At 45.9% G+C, this 17459-nt stretch overlaps 1 protein-coding gene across 6 annotated transcripts in view; it reads left to right on the forward strand.

The window, feature by feature from the left end:
- LOC111529170 (inositol hexakisphosphate and diphosphoinositol-pentakisphosphate kinase 1) overlaps positions 1–17459 on the forward strand; it is a 46170-nt gene that overhangs the window by 14442 nt on the left and 14269 nt on the right. For 3 of the 6 annotated variants that reach the window (XR_003306840.1, XM_026447907.1, XM_026447908.1), the window contains 5 exons: positions 1165–1314; positions 1952–2042; positions 5522–5647; positions 6661–6723; positions 11865–12002. Coding sequence is in view for 5 of the 6 variants with exons in the window: in XM_026447907.1 (XP_026303692.1) it covers positions 1165–1314; positions 1952–2042; positions 5522–5647; positions 6661–6723; positions 11865–12002 (568 nt within the window). In the remaining variant the exon portion in view is untranslated. Of the gene's footprint in view, positions 1–1164; positions 1315–1951; positions 2043–5521; positions 5648–6660; positions 6724–11864; positions 12003–14208; positions 14637–17459 lie in introns of those variants that run through there. The other 3 variants (XM_026447909.1, XM_023196032.2, XM_026447910.1) reach the window with 3 other exon arrangements.

A 17459-nucleotide genomic window follows, 5' to 3' on the forward strand; every position in this document is an offset into this window, starting at 1 on the left:
AAGTTGGTATCCATAGTACTCTATTATCCTTTATACTCACATGCAGTAGATGACATGGATAGAATGACGCATAATCTTCCATCAGTAAACTGCTCCTCCAAATGTCTTTCCTATTCACACGGTCTGCTAGTCTCTCCTGGTGCTGTTGTGCTTGAACCACGCCCCCCGCCCCCCCCACCATTTTCTTGTGGTTTATGCAGTCATAAGACATAGGCAGCTGGGTGTGGTGAATCACACTTGTAATCCAAACACTTTGGGAGGCCTAAGTGGGAGAATCATTTGAGGCCAGGAGTTCAAAACCAGCCTGGGCAACAGGGCAAGATCCTGTCTCTACAAAAAAAATTTTTTTAATTAAAAAACCAAAAAAAAGAAGGCACAGGCAAAGGAAAGCTCTCAGTATATCATCTCTCAGACTTGATAAGATTGATTTCTTTCTTTCAGGCCCATAGGAAGCTTCCTATTGTAATCACATTCTTTCTTTTCAATTACTAGTGCTGCTTAGACCCTGGCTTATCCGGGGTGATGGTGGTCCAGGATATTTTCCTCAGCTTTGCAAGAAAATCATCTCTCTGCTCCTTGGTCACAAAGTCTTATAATACTAATATTAATATGTATCTTCCGCCGGGCGCGGTGGCTCAAGCCTGTAATCCCAGCACTTTGGGAGGCTGAGACGGGCGGATCACGAGGTCAGGAGATCGAGACCATCCTGGCTAACATGGTGAAACCCCGTCTCTACTAAAAATACAAAAACTAGCCGGGCGAGGTGGCGGGCGCCTGTAGTCCCAGCTACTCCGGAGGCTGAGGCAGGAGAATGGCATAAACCCGGGAGGCAGAGCTTGCAGTGAGCGGAGATCCGGCCACTGCACTCCAGTCCGGGCGACAGAGCGAGACTCCGCCTCAAAAAAAAAAAAAAAAATATGTATCTTCCTTGCTCTATAAATATAGGCATACAACTTGTCCTTCCCTCTATCCCTTCTTCTCCTCTTGTCATCTCATACTTTTTAACTGTTTTAGATTATAAAACTTATGACCTTCATAGCAGCTATGCCCTAGCTGGTCATCCTCTCTAGCCCTGTAACTAGCTGTGCCCTGTGGGCACTGGGACTTTTGGGATCCTGGGGTTTAAAGGAGCCGTGACCGGCTTTCCACCCGGTCTGATTGCAGGTCATGAACATGCAGTGCACGGGGAACCTGGACCTCATCCCCTTGCGGGGACGGTGCCGCAGGAGGTCGGGAGACCTCCCCCGGCCTTCCCCAGCCATCGGCCTACAGCCCCGGGCTGTGTCCACCACTCACCTGGCATCCTGCACACAGGTGTCCCTCCCTACCTCACCTTCCTGTTTTACCTTCTGTCTTTGCCTTTTGGGATCTAGGGACTCAGACACTATCTAGGTGGGATGTGTGTGTATTGGGGGTTGTGTGATTGGGCCCTTGTGGGCATTGTAGGAATTCTGTTTTATGTTTCTAGGGGTGAGATAGTTGGAGGGGAGGGCTTCTTGGTTCAAACAAGAAATGTAGTATAGTTGCAGTAGCCACAGCTGTCCCATGGAAAGAAGAGAGGGTGGCCAGACTTTCTTATTTGTGGCTGAGCCATTGTGTTTGGCTTTCTGAGTCTTGTGGGGGGATGGATACGATTAGGAAACTCTGCTCTGCTGAGAACCAGGAATGGCTTGAATAATGATTTCTCAAACTCAGATTGGGAATGAGAGGGCTCTGGGGAATGGCATCTTGAAAATAGAAGTGGCTTCTAGTATAGAAAGATGCCCCAGACAGTTCCCTCCATAAAGTGCATTTTCTGTTCCCTTTTCATCCCTCTTCTCCTATAAATCCTTTGGTTCTTCCAAACTTTCTAACATTGCTTGGCTTTGTAGGGACAGGAATTCAGAACCTGGGTTTTATGCTTTTGGGTTGAGGTGGCAAAATGATTAATCATAGGGTCCTTTTTCTGCAGGTACTTTCTGAGACTTCATCCTCAAGGCCTGGTGGCTACCGGCTCTTTTCATCTTCACGGCCACCCACAGAAATGAAGCAGAGTGGCTTAGGTATGGTTTTGCCAGCATTTCTCACCTATTGTTGGAAAAGTTGTCTGTCTGTTCTTCAGAGTTTTATTGTGGGAAACCTTTGCGTTGGGGTTTGGGACCATCCAGTCAGTGGAGTGTCATCAGGTGGGGTTAGGGAGGATGAAGTGGGAGAAGCCATAGTTAGATGTGAACTTGGATCTCCGATGATTGTTCCATCCCAGGAAGGTGTTTATCTCTTGGGTTTCTATACCAATCACATTTCCCTGGCCAAAGGGCATTTTTCTGGCTTTCCCTCTCATTCCTTATCTGTCCCTCCAGTCTAGCCCAGACCTTAAGGGGCCATGGAGACTCTGAACCTTCAGAGTTATCAGAGACAGAGCTATAAATAGAGGTACTTGCAACCCTCATAAATGTATTCCTCATTTGAAGAATTGTGCCATGTCTTCCCCTGAAACCTGTGTTTTTGACATCGCCACTCTTGCCCTTCCTACCACCTTGCCCTTTCCTCCATCATCACCTAATTCTGTAACTTTTTCCCCTTCCTTCTGGAAAATTGACAAGTCTGAGACTGGTGTAGTGGCAGAGGCATCTCTCAGGACTCTGAGGAAATGTCTCTTGATTTTTGGATCCCTGGAAAGGGGTAGAGAACATCATTCAACTTTTTTTGAGAGCACAGACGGCAGGAAGGACCAAGCCTCAGAGGGTATTGTATTCTTTGGGTGGGGGGCGGTCCTTGGGAGAAACTATCTCTGAGCACAGTGCCTTGTGAGCCAGTAACTAGAACTGGAGGTCAGACATGATTGTGTGGGGTCTGGACTTGGTCCCCTTGGTCTTTCTATCTTGTCCTATCATTCTATTTAGCACCTCTAATTTTTCTGTTGCTTTTGTCCTTGGCACCCATTTTCTTGGTCCCAAAATGGTCAGCTTTTGGACTAGCAAGAGGGAGAAAGGTTTTGGTAACTTTCCAGGCTAATTTTATGAGAATAAGTTGCCTTCTAGATTCCTGAAATGAGATAGATAGTTTGGGGCATGAGAAGTAAATGACAAGTATGTAGATCTGGCCAGGCACAGTGGCTCATGCCTATAATTCCAGCACTTTGGGAGGCCGAGGAAGGCAGATCACTTGAGGTCAGGAGTTCTGAGACTGGCCTGGCCAACATAGTGAAACCCCATCACTACTTAAAATATAAAAATTAGCTGAGCATGGTGACACATGCCTGTAATCCCAGCTACTGGGAGGTTGAGACAGGAGAATTTCTTGAACCTAGAAGATGGAAGTAGCAGTGAGCTGAGATTGTGCCAGTGTACTCTAGCCTGGGTGCCAGAGTGACACTTTGTCTCAAAAAAAAAAGGAAAAAAACAAAACAAAACAAAAAACAAAACAACAATAGTGTAGATCTATGACATGGGCCTCTCTTCCCAGAAGTCCCAGTAAAGAATAGGTTCCAGACAGACTAGAAAAGAGGATAGGTGTGTCTGGCCCAGTTAAGTGGGCCATGGGTATGCTTTCAAGAACGAGGCAGAAGTGTGGACATGGAACTGGTTGGCAGATGGTGGTGGTAAGGTAGAGACCATCCTCTAAGATGATCTGAGGACTGGGCAGAACAGAATTGGCATGACTGCACCAGAAAAGTATTCAGTGGAGGAAGTGTTTGTAGGACAAAACTTAGGGTGGTCTGGGATAGAGCCAGCTAGTTTTAGCTTCGCTGAAGAAAGGCAGTCATATTTAGCAACTGTTATTACTCTCTGGAATCTCATTCCAGAGCCTGTTTGAACATGAAAGGTGGAGGAAGTTGCTGTATAGAGGAGAGGTCCTGAATTCCTGGGTTGGAATCATCAGCCATCTGAATCTGAACTTCCTGATTGCTCTGGTGACCCCAAAATCCTGGGACCCCTGAAACCATGGTCCCTTCTTGGTGGCCTCAAGGGAGTTGAACTCCTTTCCACTCCATCCATAGGGAAACCCTATGAATGTTAAGTCACAAGCCAAATCCAGGGTCTTGGCTAAGATGGATTTGGAAATAGGGAGGCAAATCCTGAGAACTTGGGTGTCAGTCTTGTTTCTTCTTGAGCACTCTGTCTTTATAGGCTATAGTAGAAGAAGGAACCATCGAATCCTAACCCTACTCTAGATCAGCTGTTGGAGACAGTGACTGGTCTGATTTATTCCATACTTCAGAGAATATTCAAATTTTATTTAATCTTCTCATTGGCAATGGAGTTCTCTTTGCTTTCTTTGAATTTATATGTGTGGGCAACTGGCTTGGAGCATAGGTTTATGAGATAATACACCTTTGAGAGCAGAAAAAACATATATTTTTGTTGTTATTTCCTGTATTCCTTCTTAGTAGGGTGCTCATCACATAATAGGCATGCTTTACATTTAATCAACTGATTCTTCACATGCCCTTCAATTTCTGTCCATGTTAATTTCAGAAACTGTGCTGGTTCCTGAAAAATAGTTATTTATTTTCTAACAATACAGTTGGTCCTCAGAGTCAGGAGACCTGGATTCTAGTCCAGCTTAGCTGCTAAAGAACTGTGTGACCTTGAGCAAAGGAGGTCCCTTTTGGATCTCAGTTTCTTCATCTCTAAAATAAGAAAGTTGAACTGGATGGTCTCTGAGTCCCTTCTAGCTTAAAAAATTCAATGAGGCAGGGGGTTGTGGCTCACACCTATAATCCTAGCACTATGGGAGGCCAAGGTGGGAGGGTCACTTGAGCTCAGGAGTTGGAGACCAACTGGGCAACATAGTGAGACCTCATTTCTATGAAAAATAAAAAAATTGTCCAGGCATGGTGGCATGTGCTGGCAATCCCATCTACTTGGGAAGCTGAGGTGGGAGGATCACTTGAGCCTGGGAGACCAAGACTGCAGTGAGCTATGATTGTGCCATTGCACTCCAGCCTGGGCAACAGAGTGAGACCCTGTCTTAAAAAAAGAAAAAATTATGAGCCTCATACTGTAATTCTTGGGAAAGGTAAAAAGGCCTGAAGGGAAGGGATGCTGGATGAAAAGCTTAGGACGGATCAGAAGGGTGCCAGCTGAGTGTTCAGAATACAGTCTCTAGCGTCAGTCAAAGGCTTTTCCTTTCAAATCTATAAGGACTAGATTTCTGGGTTTCTCAAGCTATATATCCAGGGTAAGGGGTGCCCAATTAAATCTAGGGGGAATCCAGAGCAACCTACCTATTATTTGAGCATTTCTGAGAGCCACCTGGAGAGCACAGTCTATCCCTTTCAGTAGCATTGAATCCCCTAATATGACTAACCCTGCATTTGTAGTGGCCTCTTGTCTCTGCCATGTAGCTCTTCAGAAGAATCCCCCTTTTGCTTGCCCACTGTGACTAGGCAGAAGTGTAAAGCCATTTGTGGAATGGCCACATGGTGGTGGCTCTGAATGGTTGTGTGTGTGTCTTGATGTTATCATGTGAAGTTGTGTATAGTTCTGTGTGATAGTTGTGGCTTTACCTGGCTACTAACACACTCCCGGCCTTGCAGGCTCACAGTGCACAGGGCTGTTCAGCACCACAGTGCTGGGTGGCTCCTCCAGCGCCCCGAATCTTCAGGACTACGCCCGCAGCCATGGCAAAAAGCTACCACCTGCCAGTCTGAAGCACCGAGATGGTATGTGGGTGGGTTTTGGGGGATAACTCCTTTTTTCACTTGTCTCTGAGCAAGTGAAATAGTTCTCAAGAACTATTCATGCTTAAGATGACACTGGCCTGCCGGGCGCGGTGGCTGATGCCTGTAATCCCAGCACTTTGGGAGGCCGAGGCAGGTAGATCACTAGGTCAGGAGTTCAAGACCAGCCTGGCCAACATGGTGAAACCCCATCTCTACTAAAAATAGAAAAATTAGCTGGGTGTGCTGGCGTACACCTGTAATCCCAGCTACTTGGGAGGCTGAGGCAGCAGAATCGCTTGAACCCGGGAGGCGGAGGCTGCAGTGAGCTGAGATTGTGTCACTGCACTCTCCAGCCTGGGTGACAGAGTGAGACTCAGTCTCAAAAAAAAAAAAAAAAGATGACACTGGCTTTATAACAAGTTTTCTTCATCAGTAATAGATGGGAGAAAGAACCAGGACCCCTTCCACCCCTCCATTTGCATTCCCTCTTGCCATAAAAATACTACTTATTTATGCTTATCCCTTCATAATCTCCCACATACAGTCCTGCTGCATCAGTTTGTACTCTTTCCTGGATTCTGGCCTGTAGGGGTAAGGACCAAGGAGGATGATGCATGGTTGGGAAGAATATAGTGAAACCTCAAATAAAATCCAGCAAATTGGGTTTAGGGAAGGGAATGTTGCTCAGCTAAGGCAGAAAAGATAATATGGAAAGAGACTGGGGGAAGGGATAAATATTTCTGTGACGATTTTATTTCCAAATGACCAGAAAGAGGGCACAGTGGTAAAATTAGGGTTGTTTGTAGGGGTGTATTGTGGTAGAGATGACACATAGATTCCTAAGAGATTTACCAAAGGAAGAGACTGACATGTGTTAGTTAGAAATCCAAGGGATGGGGAGGGGAGCAGGACAGATAACTAACTTTAAAGAACAGACTATCTTGCGGGCAAACTCCAGAACAGAGGGTGGGGACAAGGGTGGGTATAATCCCCATGATGTCTTTTCTCTCCAGAGCTCTTGTTTGTCCCGGCCGTAAAACGATTTTCTGTGTCGTTTGCAAAGCATCCGACTAACGGTACGTTTGCTTCTGACTCAATGTCATTCCTCCTCACCATGTCACCTCTAGACACTTGACTCTGAGTTTTGACACTGACTTTGCCTCTCCTTCCACTGTGTTGACACCCTGCTGTCTCTGAATGAGCCACTCACTAAGTGTCCCTCCTGGGATGGTTTCCTTGTGATAGCCTTAGTCTTGGTTGCAGCCTGGCTTCCCCATCCCGGTGGCAACTCAGGGTCTTACTTCCATAATCACCGTCATCACTTTTGTCAGCATCACCACCAAAACACCATCAAAACCTCTCCCTTTCCTATCACATGACTGCCAGGCTGTGTACAGATATGATGGTTCCCCTTCTTAGGATGGGAATAGTGTTTCCTAGGTTGATTCCATTTCTTCTCTTCTCCCATACCCCCAATTCCTCAGCTTATATAACTTTGATCTTTCTGTTTTTTCTCCACTCTTTTGTTGGGGTGGATGTGGATAACTAGTTTGTTCCTCTTTTGGAGCAATGCTGCAGTTCCCAGCTCCTAAGCCTACTTATATGGGTGTTAGTCTTGAGTATATAGTTTCCCATCTCCATATTTCTTTCTCCTGCCATTATGTGTATGTTGTGTGGCTCTTGTGCTCCTGACATTTGCTTTATGTTACTACTAACCTAGTGCCTGGGCCTAGAAAACAAGAGCCCAGGTTGCTTTGGGATAAAAAATAAAAAGAAAAGAGTAGGAGGTAGTAGGTAAAAGAAAAAGGACCGTACCTTGAGTTTTTAAGTGTAGTTTCCATGTGGCACCAGCCTACCTATGAGATGTCTGCTGGGGATTCTGGGGGAGCTTAGGAATGAATAATATTTTAAGAACATTGAAGAGCCGGGTCTGCCCACACTGCGGTGGGAGAGCTTGGAGATCTCTGTAAACCATAAATTGAGGGGTATGGTCTCTTTGTAGGGTATAGCAGGAGAACCGAGGCTCACTCTCTTTGTAAGTTTTATCCTTGGTATCCTTATTTTTCTCTCTGTATTGTATTTTGTCTTCAAGGTGAATCTGGTTTTTTAGGTATGGTTTTCTTCTATTCAAGAGCTAAGACTCTCTGAGGGAAGTAAAATTAGACTAGAAAACCTCTATATGCTAATCTCCTATTGCCTAGCAAGTGACAGCTGCTAGATTTTAGCCCAGTCAGGTTGTACATCTTCACAAGGCACTGCTGAAATCTCTCCCTAGGTTGACTAGCCTATGCTGGCTCAGTTTATCCCTGCCCCCAGGCTCCCAATTGTGCCTGTGGCAGGAATTCCCATTCAGAGCCTCCTGGGTGTGCCCGCTCATTTAGCCTCAAGCTCTTCTGTCCTTCATGTGCCACAGCCATCTCCAGAATAGAACCTGATGCATCAATAGCACAGCCTGGGACTTGGACTTAGGGTCCACAGTATAGTACGAGGAACGTGGGCTACTCAAATCAGAGCTAAATCACATATCTCCTAGTTCTTAGGTGCCATAAGAAAAGACCCAAGTCCATAAAGCAGACCCTCAGACCTATGTACCTCCAGTTCCCCCAAAGCCCTGTTTAGCAGCCTCACCCATTAAAGAAGATTTAATTCTGCCAAAAGGTGGTGAGGAAAAAAGAGCTGGATAATGCAGGTATTGTGCAGGAAAACAAATTTAAGATCCCCAATACCCTGCACACTTCCTCAGGTGTCTTGTGGCCTCCTTTGTTTTTCTTGTGCTGGAGCTTGGAGGCTGATATGCTTAAGAAGCCAGAATCTGGGTTCTACCTGTTGACAACAGCAGAAATTTGGAGCTGTATGTCACTTGCTGAGGAAGATTATCTAGATTCAATTTGACCCTCAAGAAATATGAAGGCTCTCCTCCATGGCCAAGATCTTGCTTGACTGACCAGCAATTACAAAGTGGATGTTTTGTCTATAGTTGCAGATAAGTCACAGCAGCTCTGTCATCACCATCTCCTTGCCATGATATCTGGCTTTGAAACAGCAGCTAGACATGCTGGACCTGGCTTTGGAAAAGAGGCAAGGCAGTGTGTCTTCACACTTTGATGGGAGAGCAGCCCTCAGCCTATCCCTGCCTCTGTTCCTGATAAGCTGCTGTTATATCCTGTAACTATATCCAGCACACAAGTATAGCCTGTTACTAAACTGCACACTGAACTCACCAAAGTAAATTAATAAAGTGGGAAAGACTGTGGCTCACGCTCATCCAGAGTGTCAGCATGTGACCACTGGATTTGTCAAGCCCATTATCTTCTAGGGACCCATGTAACTATGTGACCATTGGTACATATAGTTAGTGCTCACAAGACTAGCCTAGGTAGAGCTGAAATCTGTCCTGACATCCAAGCTAAGGTCTCTGAAGACCACAGTCTCATGGGATCACCTTGTGGAGCCAGTTCTGGTCTGGGAGTTTTGAGCAGTCATCCTCAGCTGCCTTGATTCTACCTTCTCTATACCAGCATCCGGTATTCAAGTTCTTGTCCATCCTCACATCATGTCTTAAGATCCCATACCTTTTCTCTAAGATCTTTCCCTGTTGTTCCTCTTACATTCCTCTCCACATGCCTTTGACTGCCTTCAACCTTTTGTAGCTCAATTATATGCATCCACAAAGTTTGCCAAGTAGCTAAAATGAGGGGTTCAGAATCAAAGCTTTTCTACTCACCAGCTGAAAAACGTGCAGTTAGACTCACCAGCAGTGGGAAGAAAATATAAAATTTTATCTAACTTTCAGCTTCGTAATGGATACAGTATCTCTAAGTCCTGAGTTTTATGTGTACTTTTTTTTTTTAAAGTGATTGTTTAAACAACAGTAAGGTCAAGGATGGTTAGTCAATATTGGTATTTTCACATATTGATTCCATTTTCCACACATACCGTTTTAAAGGAGTTCTACATCTGGTTTCCTGTCAGTCTCCTGTGCCAGCTGCCTAATACCATCCCTGTCTTTGGCTATCTTAAGAGTGTGGTCCAGAAGGCCTGCCCTAAAAAAGAGCCTTTTTAGCTTGACTGTCTTGATACCAATACCATCCTTGAAACTCTTCTCTGAGTGACTTTGAACTTTTCATTTTTATCCCTACTTCATAAATCCATTCACCTGAGAATGCAGGCCCTAAGTAGGGTTCATCCAATGATGAGGGATCCTGAAGCTGTAGTCAAGACTTACTGCCAGCTCACCACTGTTCACAATGATGTGACTGCTGTCTACAAGCACCGACTCAATCATGCTCAAGGAGGAAGGGGAGGACATTGCTGTATGATGAGGTCTCACTTATCCCTTCTTTCAGACTCGTTGTGTGATGACACCACTCTTCTTCCCTGCAAGAGATGCCCAGTGGCTCTGACCATCTCTGCTTCTCTCTTAGCTCACCTTGGATCTGAGTGTCCCCACCTCCCAGTAATGCTTGTGCTAGTCAGTGCCCCCCTCATTGTCTCTCCCTCTTCTCTTTCTCTATCTTTGTGCTTCCTGCCGTGGTCCCCTCACCCCCTCCAGAGCTGCTGGATGACCAGCACCCTGTGGTCCGGTTGCTGCGCAGTTTTTCCTCTGACTGTACAGGGGGCCGGCCAGTCTCCTTGGATGCCACGCTGGCGCATCACCTGCACCAGTGCTCCTACCACCTGCGCCTCTTCCGGAACTGGCTGCGCTCAGGCCGGGATGATCCCGAGTGCCTCTACGGTACCCCCTGCCACCAAGCTGGCTGCTGCCACTACCCTGGCTGGGACTGACTGCTTTGCTTATTGCACTTCTGGCAGGAGAGCCCACCTATTTCTTTCTCCTGTTTGCCTTGAGGTTATGTAACTTGCATTTAGTGGCTTGGATGGGATTGGGGCCGGACTGCCTGGTAGCTGTAGCATTGGCTGCTCATCCCTTCCTGTTCTCCTTTCTCACCGCCCCCTAATGTTCCTCATCCCCCAGTTCTGTTCAATACAGGAGTAATCTCTCGCCTTGGAACCTGTTCTTATCACTCTAACCCTCTACTACCACCATCTTCAAATCCAAATGTTTTTCTAGCCACTCTGAGGAGCTAGAGGCAGTAACTTTCCTGCCCTCCTGCCACTAGGTCATGGGGGAAATTGAGGCACAGAAGCCTCAATTGTATCCTTGGGGCAAACAAAGGACAGAGCTTAGAAGATGGTCAGGTTATAACCCTTTTGAGTTACGGGCTTTAGTCACTGGTGAACGGGAAGCTGTCTTGCATAGACATTGTTGTCCCGCATATCCTTAGTCCCTTTAAGGAGATGTTGAGGAGGCATAGGAAAGATTGGGGACTGAGAAAGTGGTTGGGATGTGTTTTTCTTGATCCTCCATTGGGGACATTTTTCCCATCACCAGTCCCTAGTATTAGGGTTACATATTTATGTTTACCCTTGACCCTACCCAGACTGATAGACCTACATTGGAATTCTTGGGTTTTGAGCAGAAAATCAGTACTTTTTCTTTTTTCTAGGGCATTTGCCTCATTTTTCTGGTGAAGTACAAAGATCCTAGCAAGTCTGGGGTTTTCCAGTAGATCAGAAGGGTGAAGCTTTGATGTGATGGAAACTATCAAGAAAGAACTTCCATCCTCATCCTGTTCATGCATGTGGTTTTCCTGGGCTGAGCTTCATGTGTATTGCATGCCCTCCAGTTTGCATCCAAGTACTCTAGCCTTTCTACCGACATCCTAAATTTGCATGAACCCCTTCTCAGATTCCATGTCCTTCTCCTTAATCTGATTCTCTTATTCATGATACCCAAAATCTGCTGTTTCTTCCCAGTTCCCTGACCTCCCTATCTCATGTTAGATCTGCAGTTTCACCCCTTACCTCTGGATCCTTGTTTTATTCCCCCAGAAAGTGTGAGAACAATGTTGGTGCTTACCCTACTGGGATTCTGTTTATTTTTCCATGGGACATTGCAAGCTCTCCATAGGTAGCATGAGAGGTGATTTGATTCACCTGGAGGCCTTAGCAGGTAGATATTTTAGGAAATCTGAAAGTGAGAAAAAGAGACTCCCCTAAGGGCTAAAAGAGTTCTGTCTCCTAAGAGTCTTGGATACCCCACACTTCAAAAGCCACGGACTCTCATGATGCTTTCAGGGACTCTCCATGCTTCCTTGTCCAGTTGGGGTATATCTGGCAGGAATAACATTGACTTTGCCCATCTCTTTTCAAACAGGATTTGAAGGGTGTTCCATGGTGCCTACCATCTACCCTCTGGAAACACTGCATAATGCCCTTTCCCTACGTCAAGTGAGTGAATTCTTGAGTAGAGTCTGCCAGCGCCACACTGATGCCCAGACACAGGCATCTGCAGGTATGGATACTTTTATTTTTTACTCTTCTGTCTGCCCCCATGCCCATGCTTCCTAGAATATAAGAAAGTAGTAAATTAAAAAGCTAGTTAGGCAATCCACAAAGACACAAAAGTACCCTTAAAAATGTATAATTGGTGGCTGGGCGCGGTGGTTTGTATCTGTTATCCCAGCACTTTGGGAGGCCGAGGTAGGTGGATCACCTGAGGTTAGGAGTTTGAGACAAGCCTGGCCAACATGGTGAAACCCTGTCGATACTGAAAAAAAGAAATACGGCCGGGTGCAGTGGCTCACGCCTGTAATCCCAGCACTTTGGCAGGGCTAGGTGGGCGGATCACAAGGTCAAGAGATGGAGACCATCCTGGCCAACATGGTGAAACCCTGTCTCTACTAAAAATACCAAAATTAGATGAGCATGGTGGTGTGCACCTGTAGTCCCAGCTACCTAGGAGGCTGAAGCAGGAGAATCGCTTGAACCTGGGAGGCAGAGGTTGGAGTGAGCCGAGATCATGCCACTACACTCCGGCCTGGCAACAGAGTGAGACTCCATCTCAAAAAACAAAAAACAAAAAAACAAAAAAAAAAAAAAAGAAAGCAAACAAAAAAAACAAACATTAGGTGAGCATGGTGGTATGTGCCTGTAGTCCTAGCTACTTGGGAGTCTAAGGCAGGAGAATTACTTGAGCCCGGGAGGCGGAGGTTGCTGTGAGCCAAAATCATGCCACTGTGCTCCAGCCTGGGTGACAGAGCGAGACTCCATCTCAAAAAAAAGAAAAAAAAAGGATAATTGCATAGGCCAACTAAACATCATAGAAATGTCACTCCTTCCTAAGGTAATTAATTCAACATAATCCCAATAAAAATATGGTTTTTCTAAAATCAAATCACTTCTGAAGTTTTCATTGAAAAATAAGAACAGTGAAGAGTGAGTTGGGTGCAGTGGCTCACGTTTGTAATCCCAGCAACTCTTGAGGCTGAGGCAGGAGGATTGCTGAGGCCAGGAGTTCAAGACTAGCCTGTGCAGGCCAGGTGCAGTGGCTCACACCTGTAATCTCAGAACTTTGGGAGTTCTGAGGCCGAGATGGGCAGATCACAAGGTCAGGAGATCAAGACCATCCTGGCTAACATGCTGAAACCCTGTCTCTACTAAAAATACAAAAAATTAGCCGGGCGTGGTGGTGGGTGCCTGTAGTCCCAGCTACTTGGGAGGCTGAGCCAGGAGAATGGCATGAACCTGGGAGGTAGAGCTTGCAGTGAGCCGAGATCGCGCCACTGCACTCCAGCCTGGTGACAGAGCGAGACTCCATCTCAAAAAAAAAGGAAAAAGAGACTAGCCTCTGCAACATAGTGAGATCCCCATCTCTCTGGGGAAAAAAAAAAAAAAAGCTATGCATGGTGGTGTGTGCCTGTACTCTTATCTACTTGGGATGTTGAAGCGGGAGGATCACTTGAACCCAGGAGTTCAAGGCTGCAGTGAGCTATGATCACACCACTGTGCTCCATCCTGGGTGGACAGAGCAAGGTTCTACCACAGAAAAGAGAGAGAGAGAGAGAGAGAGTGAGAAGTGAAGAAAACCCTGAAAAGAAGAGCAAGCAAATACTAGCCCTACCACATTTTAAATCATTCTATAAAATGTCATTTTAGTTTTGATTTTTGTGATCATAGCTCACTGCAGTCGGAAACTACTGGGCTCAAACGATCCTCTTGCCTTGGCCTCTCAAAGCACTGGTATTACAGGTATGACAAAAAGACTTTTTTTGAGACAGAGTCTCACTCTGTCACCTAAGCTGGAGTACAGTGGCAGGACCTCAGTTCACTGCAACCTCTCTCTCTCGGGTTCAAGCAGTTCTCCCTGCCTCAGCCTTCTGAATAGCTGGTATTACAGGCACTAGCCACCACACCTGGCTAATTTTTGTATTTTTAGTAGAGATGGGGTTTTGCCATGTTGCCCAGGCTGGTCTTGAACTCCTGACCTCAGGTGATCCACCCGCCTCAGCCTCCCAAAGTGCTGGGATTACTGGTGTGAGCCACCACACCCATCCAGAAAGACTTTTTAGTAAACAGACTGGGGGTAATTGAATAGCCATTTGACAACAATTAAAATTGAACCCACACTGTATACTAGGATAAACTCCATATGGATCAGAAATCTAAATGTAAAAATCAAATCATGTGGTAGGTAACTCTAAGGGCTTGTTCATCCACAGAAACACCAAAAAGTAAGAAGAAACTGTCAGAACCAACATTTTGAGAACTCTGGAGAATAGTAAAAGATTTGCAGTAACCAGGAGAATGCTGAATCCAGGAAGAGGCAACCTAAAAATGGCAGAAAAGCTTTGCAGCATTTTTACTCACTCTTGCCCCACCCCGCCTCCCTGGCTTGGTTGTACTCTTGAAGATGGCAGCCCATGTTCTCAATGTAGGACCCTGGTTCCTGGTTCCAGAGGGAGCAGAGAAGACCTTATTCTCAAAGAATTTTGTCTGTTCTAATTTGTTGGTGGGCTACTTGAAGGATTGACACAAAGTGCCTACCTTTGTTTTGTCTAACTCTAACTCAGGGCAGAAAAGTGGCTGTGCAAAGAGCATTCCTTAAAAACATTGTAAGGCAAATGAACAACCTGTGCCTGGTCTCAGAATGCACTTTTTTTTTTTTTTTTTTTTTTTGAGATGGAGTTTCGCTCTGTCACCCAGGCTGGAGTGCCACCATGTCCGGCTAAGTTTTGTATTTTTAGTAGAGATGGGATTTCGCCATGTTGGTCAGGCTGGTCTCGAACTCCTGACCTCAGGTGATCCACCCACCTCGGCCTCCCAAAGGTGCTAGGGTTACAGGTGTGAGCTACCACACCTGGCCAGAATGCACTTTTTTTTTCTTTTTTTCTTTTTTTTGAGATGGAGTTTCACTCTGTTGCCAGACTGGAGTGCAGTGGCACAATCTTGGCTTACTGCAACCTCCACTTCCCAGCTTCAGGCAGTTCTCCTGCCTCAGCCTCCCGAATAGCTGGGACTACAGGTGCGTGCCACCATACCCAGTCAATTTTTGTATTTTTTAGGAGAGACGGGGTTTCACCATGTTGGCCAGGATGATCTTAATCTCTTGACCTTGTGATCTGCCTGCCTCGACCTCCCAAAGTGCTGGGATTACAGGCATGAGCCACCGCGCCCAGCCCACAATGCACTTTTTAAAGTGTCCACAAGACACTCTATTTATTTATTTAAAGTTGAATTGGTTTATTTTCTAATTTGCAATTCTTAAATGTTTTTATAGAAAATGCAATATTACTTACAGTCTAAATTTTAAGGCCAGGTGCGGTGGCTAACGCCTGCAATCCTAGCACTTTGAGAGGCCAAGGCGGGTGGATTGCCTGAGCTCAGGAGTTCGAGACCAGCCTGGCCAATATGGTGAAATCCGTCTCTACTAAAAATAAAAAAAAGTTAGCTGGGTGTGGTGGTGCACATCTGTAATCCCAGCTACTCAGGAGGCTGAGGCAGGAGAATTGCTAGAACTGGGGAGGTGGAAGTTGCAGTGAGCCAAGATTGTGCCACTACACTCCAGCCTGGGTGACACAGCGAGACTCTATCTCTAAAAAAATAAAAATTAAACAAACAAAAATTCAACCAGTCTTGGTGGCTCACACCTGTAATCCCAGCACTTTGGGAGGCTGAGGCTGGCAGATCACTAGAGTTCAAGAGTTCAAGATCGGTCTGGGCAACATGGCAGAACCCCATCTCTACCAAAAAAAAAAAAAAAAACTTAGCCAGGTGTGGTGGCATGCACCTGGGGTCCTAGCTATTTGGAAGGCTGCAGTGGGAGGATCACCTGAGCCTGGGAGGTGGAGGTTGCAGTGAGCCGAGATTGTGCCACTGCACTCTAGCCTGGGTGACAGACTGAGACCCTGTCTCAAAAATAAATAAATAAATAAAAATAGAAAACTCCAACAGTTTTCTTATTGCAAGACTATTGTAATAAGGTGAGCAGAAGAAAAGCAATCAGGATTTAGGAAAATATAGTAGAGTTTTATGTTTTTAATTTATTAATTTATAGTTTATACTCTTAACGCCTGGGCATGGTGGCTCACACCTATAATCCCCATACTTTGGGAGGCCGAGGAGGGTGGATCACTTGAGGTCAGGAGTTCAAGACCAGCCTGGCCAACATGGTGAAACCCTGTCTCTACTAAAAAATACAAAAATTAGCCAGGCATGGTGGCAGGCACCTGTAATCCCAGCTACTCGGGAGGCTGAGGCAGTAGAATCGCTTGAACTTGGGAGGCGGAGGATGCAGTGAGCTGAGATTGCGCTACTGTACTCCAGCCTAGGTGACAAGAGCGAAATTCTGTCTCAAAAAAACAAAAGAAAAAAATAGGCCGGGTGTGGTGGCTCACGCCTGTAATCCCAGCACTTTGGGAGGCCGAGGCAGGTGGATCACAAGGTCAGGAGATCGAGACCATCCTGGCTAACACGGTGAAACCCCGTCTCTACTAAAAATGCAAAACAAATTAGGCCCGCGTGGCGGCAGGCGCCTGTAGTCCCAGCTACTTGGGAGGCTGAGGCAGGTGAATTGCTGGAACCCAGGAGACGGAAGTTGCAGTGAGCTGAGATTGTGCCATTGCACTCCAGCCTGGGCGACAACAGCTAGACTCTGTCTCAAAAGAAAAAAAAAAAAAAATTAAACATAGAATTACCACATGACCCAGCACTTCTACTTCTAGATATATACCCAAAAGAATTAAAAACAGAGCTGGGCATGGTGGCTCACACCTGCAATCCCAGCTCTTTGGGAGGCCAAGGTGGGCAGATCACTTGAACCCAGGAGTTCAAGAACAGCCTAGGCAGCATGGTAAAACCTTGTCTCCACAAAAAAATACAGAAAATTACCCCGGCATGGTGGTGCACACCTGTAGTCCCAGCTACTCAGGAGACTGAGGTGGGAGAATCACCTGAGCCCCAGAGGTTGAGACTGTAATGAGCCAAGTTCATGCCACTGCACTCCAGCCTGGGTGTCGAAATGAGACCCTGTCTCAAAAAAAAAAAAAAAAAATTGAAAACAGGTACGCAAACAAATACACACAGATGTTCATAGCAACACTATTTACAATAATCAAGGCTGAGGGTGATGGCTCACACCTGTAATCCCAGCTCTTTGTTAGGCCAAGGAAGGAGGATTGTTTGAGACCAGCCTGGACAACATATCTCTACAAAATAGGAAATAAAAAAATTAGCCAGGCACGGTGGTGTGCACCTGTAGTCTCAGCTACTCTGGAGGCTGAGGCAGGAGGATCACCTGAACCCAGGAATTCAAGGTTACAGTGAGCTATGATCACACCACTGCACTTCAGCCTTGATGACAGAGCAAGACCCTTTCTCAAAAAGTCAAAAGGCAGAAACAACTGAAATGAAACAACTGAAATGCCAATGAATAGATAAAATATAGTATGTACACACAATGGAATATTACTGA

Source organism: Piliocolobus tephrosceles, unplaced genomic scaffold (genome assembly GCF_002776525.5).
Source record: "Piliocolobus tephrosceles isolate RC106 unplaced genomic scaffold, ASM277652v3 unscaffolded_110, whole genome shotgun sequence".
Classification (NCBI taxonomy): domain Eukaryota; kingdom Metazoa; phylum Chordata; class Mammalia; order Primates; family Cercopithecidae; genus Piliocolobus; species Piliocolobus tephrosceles.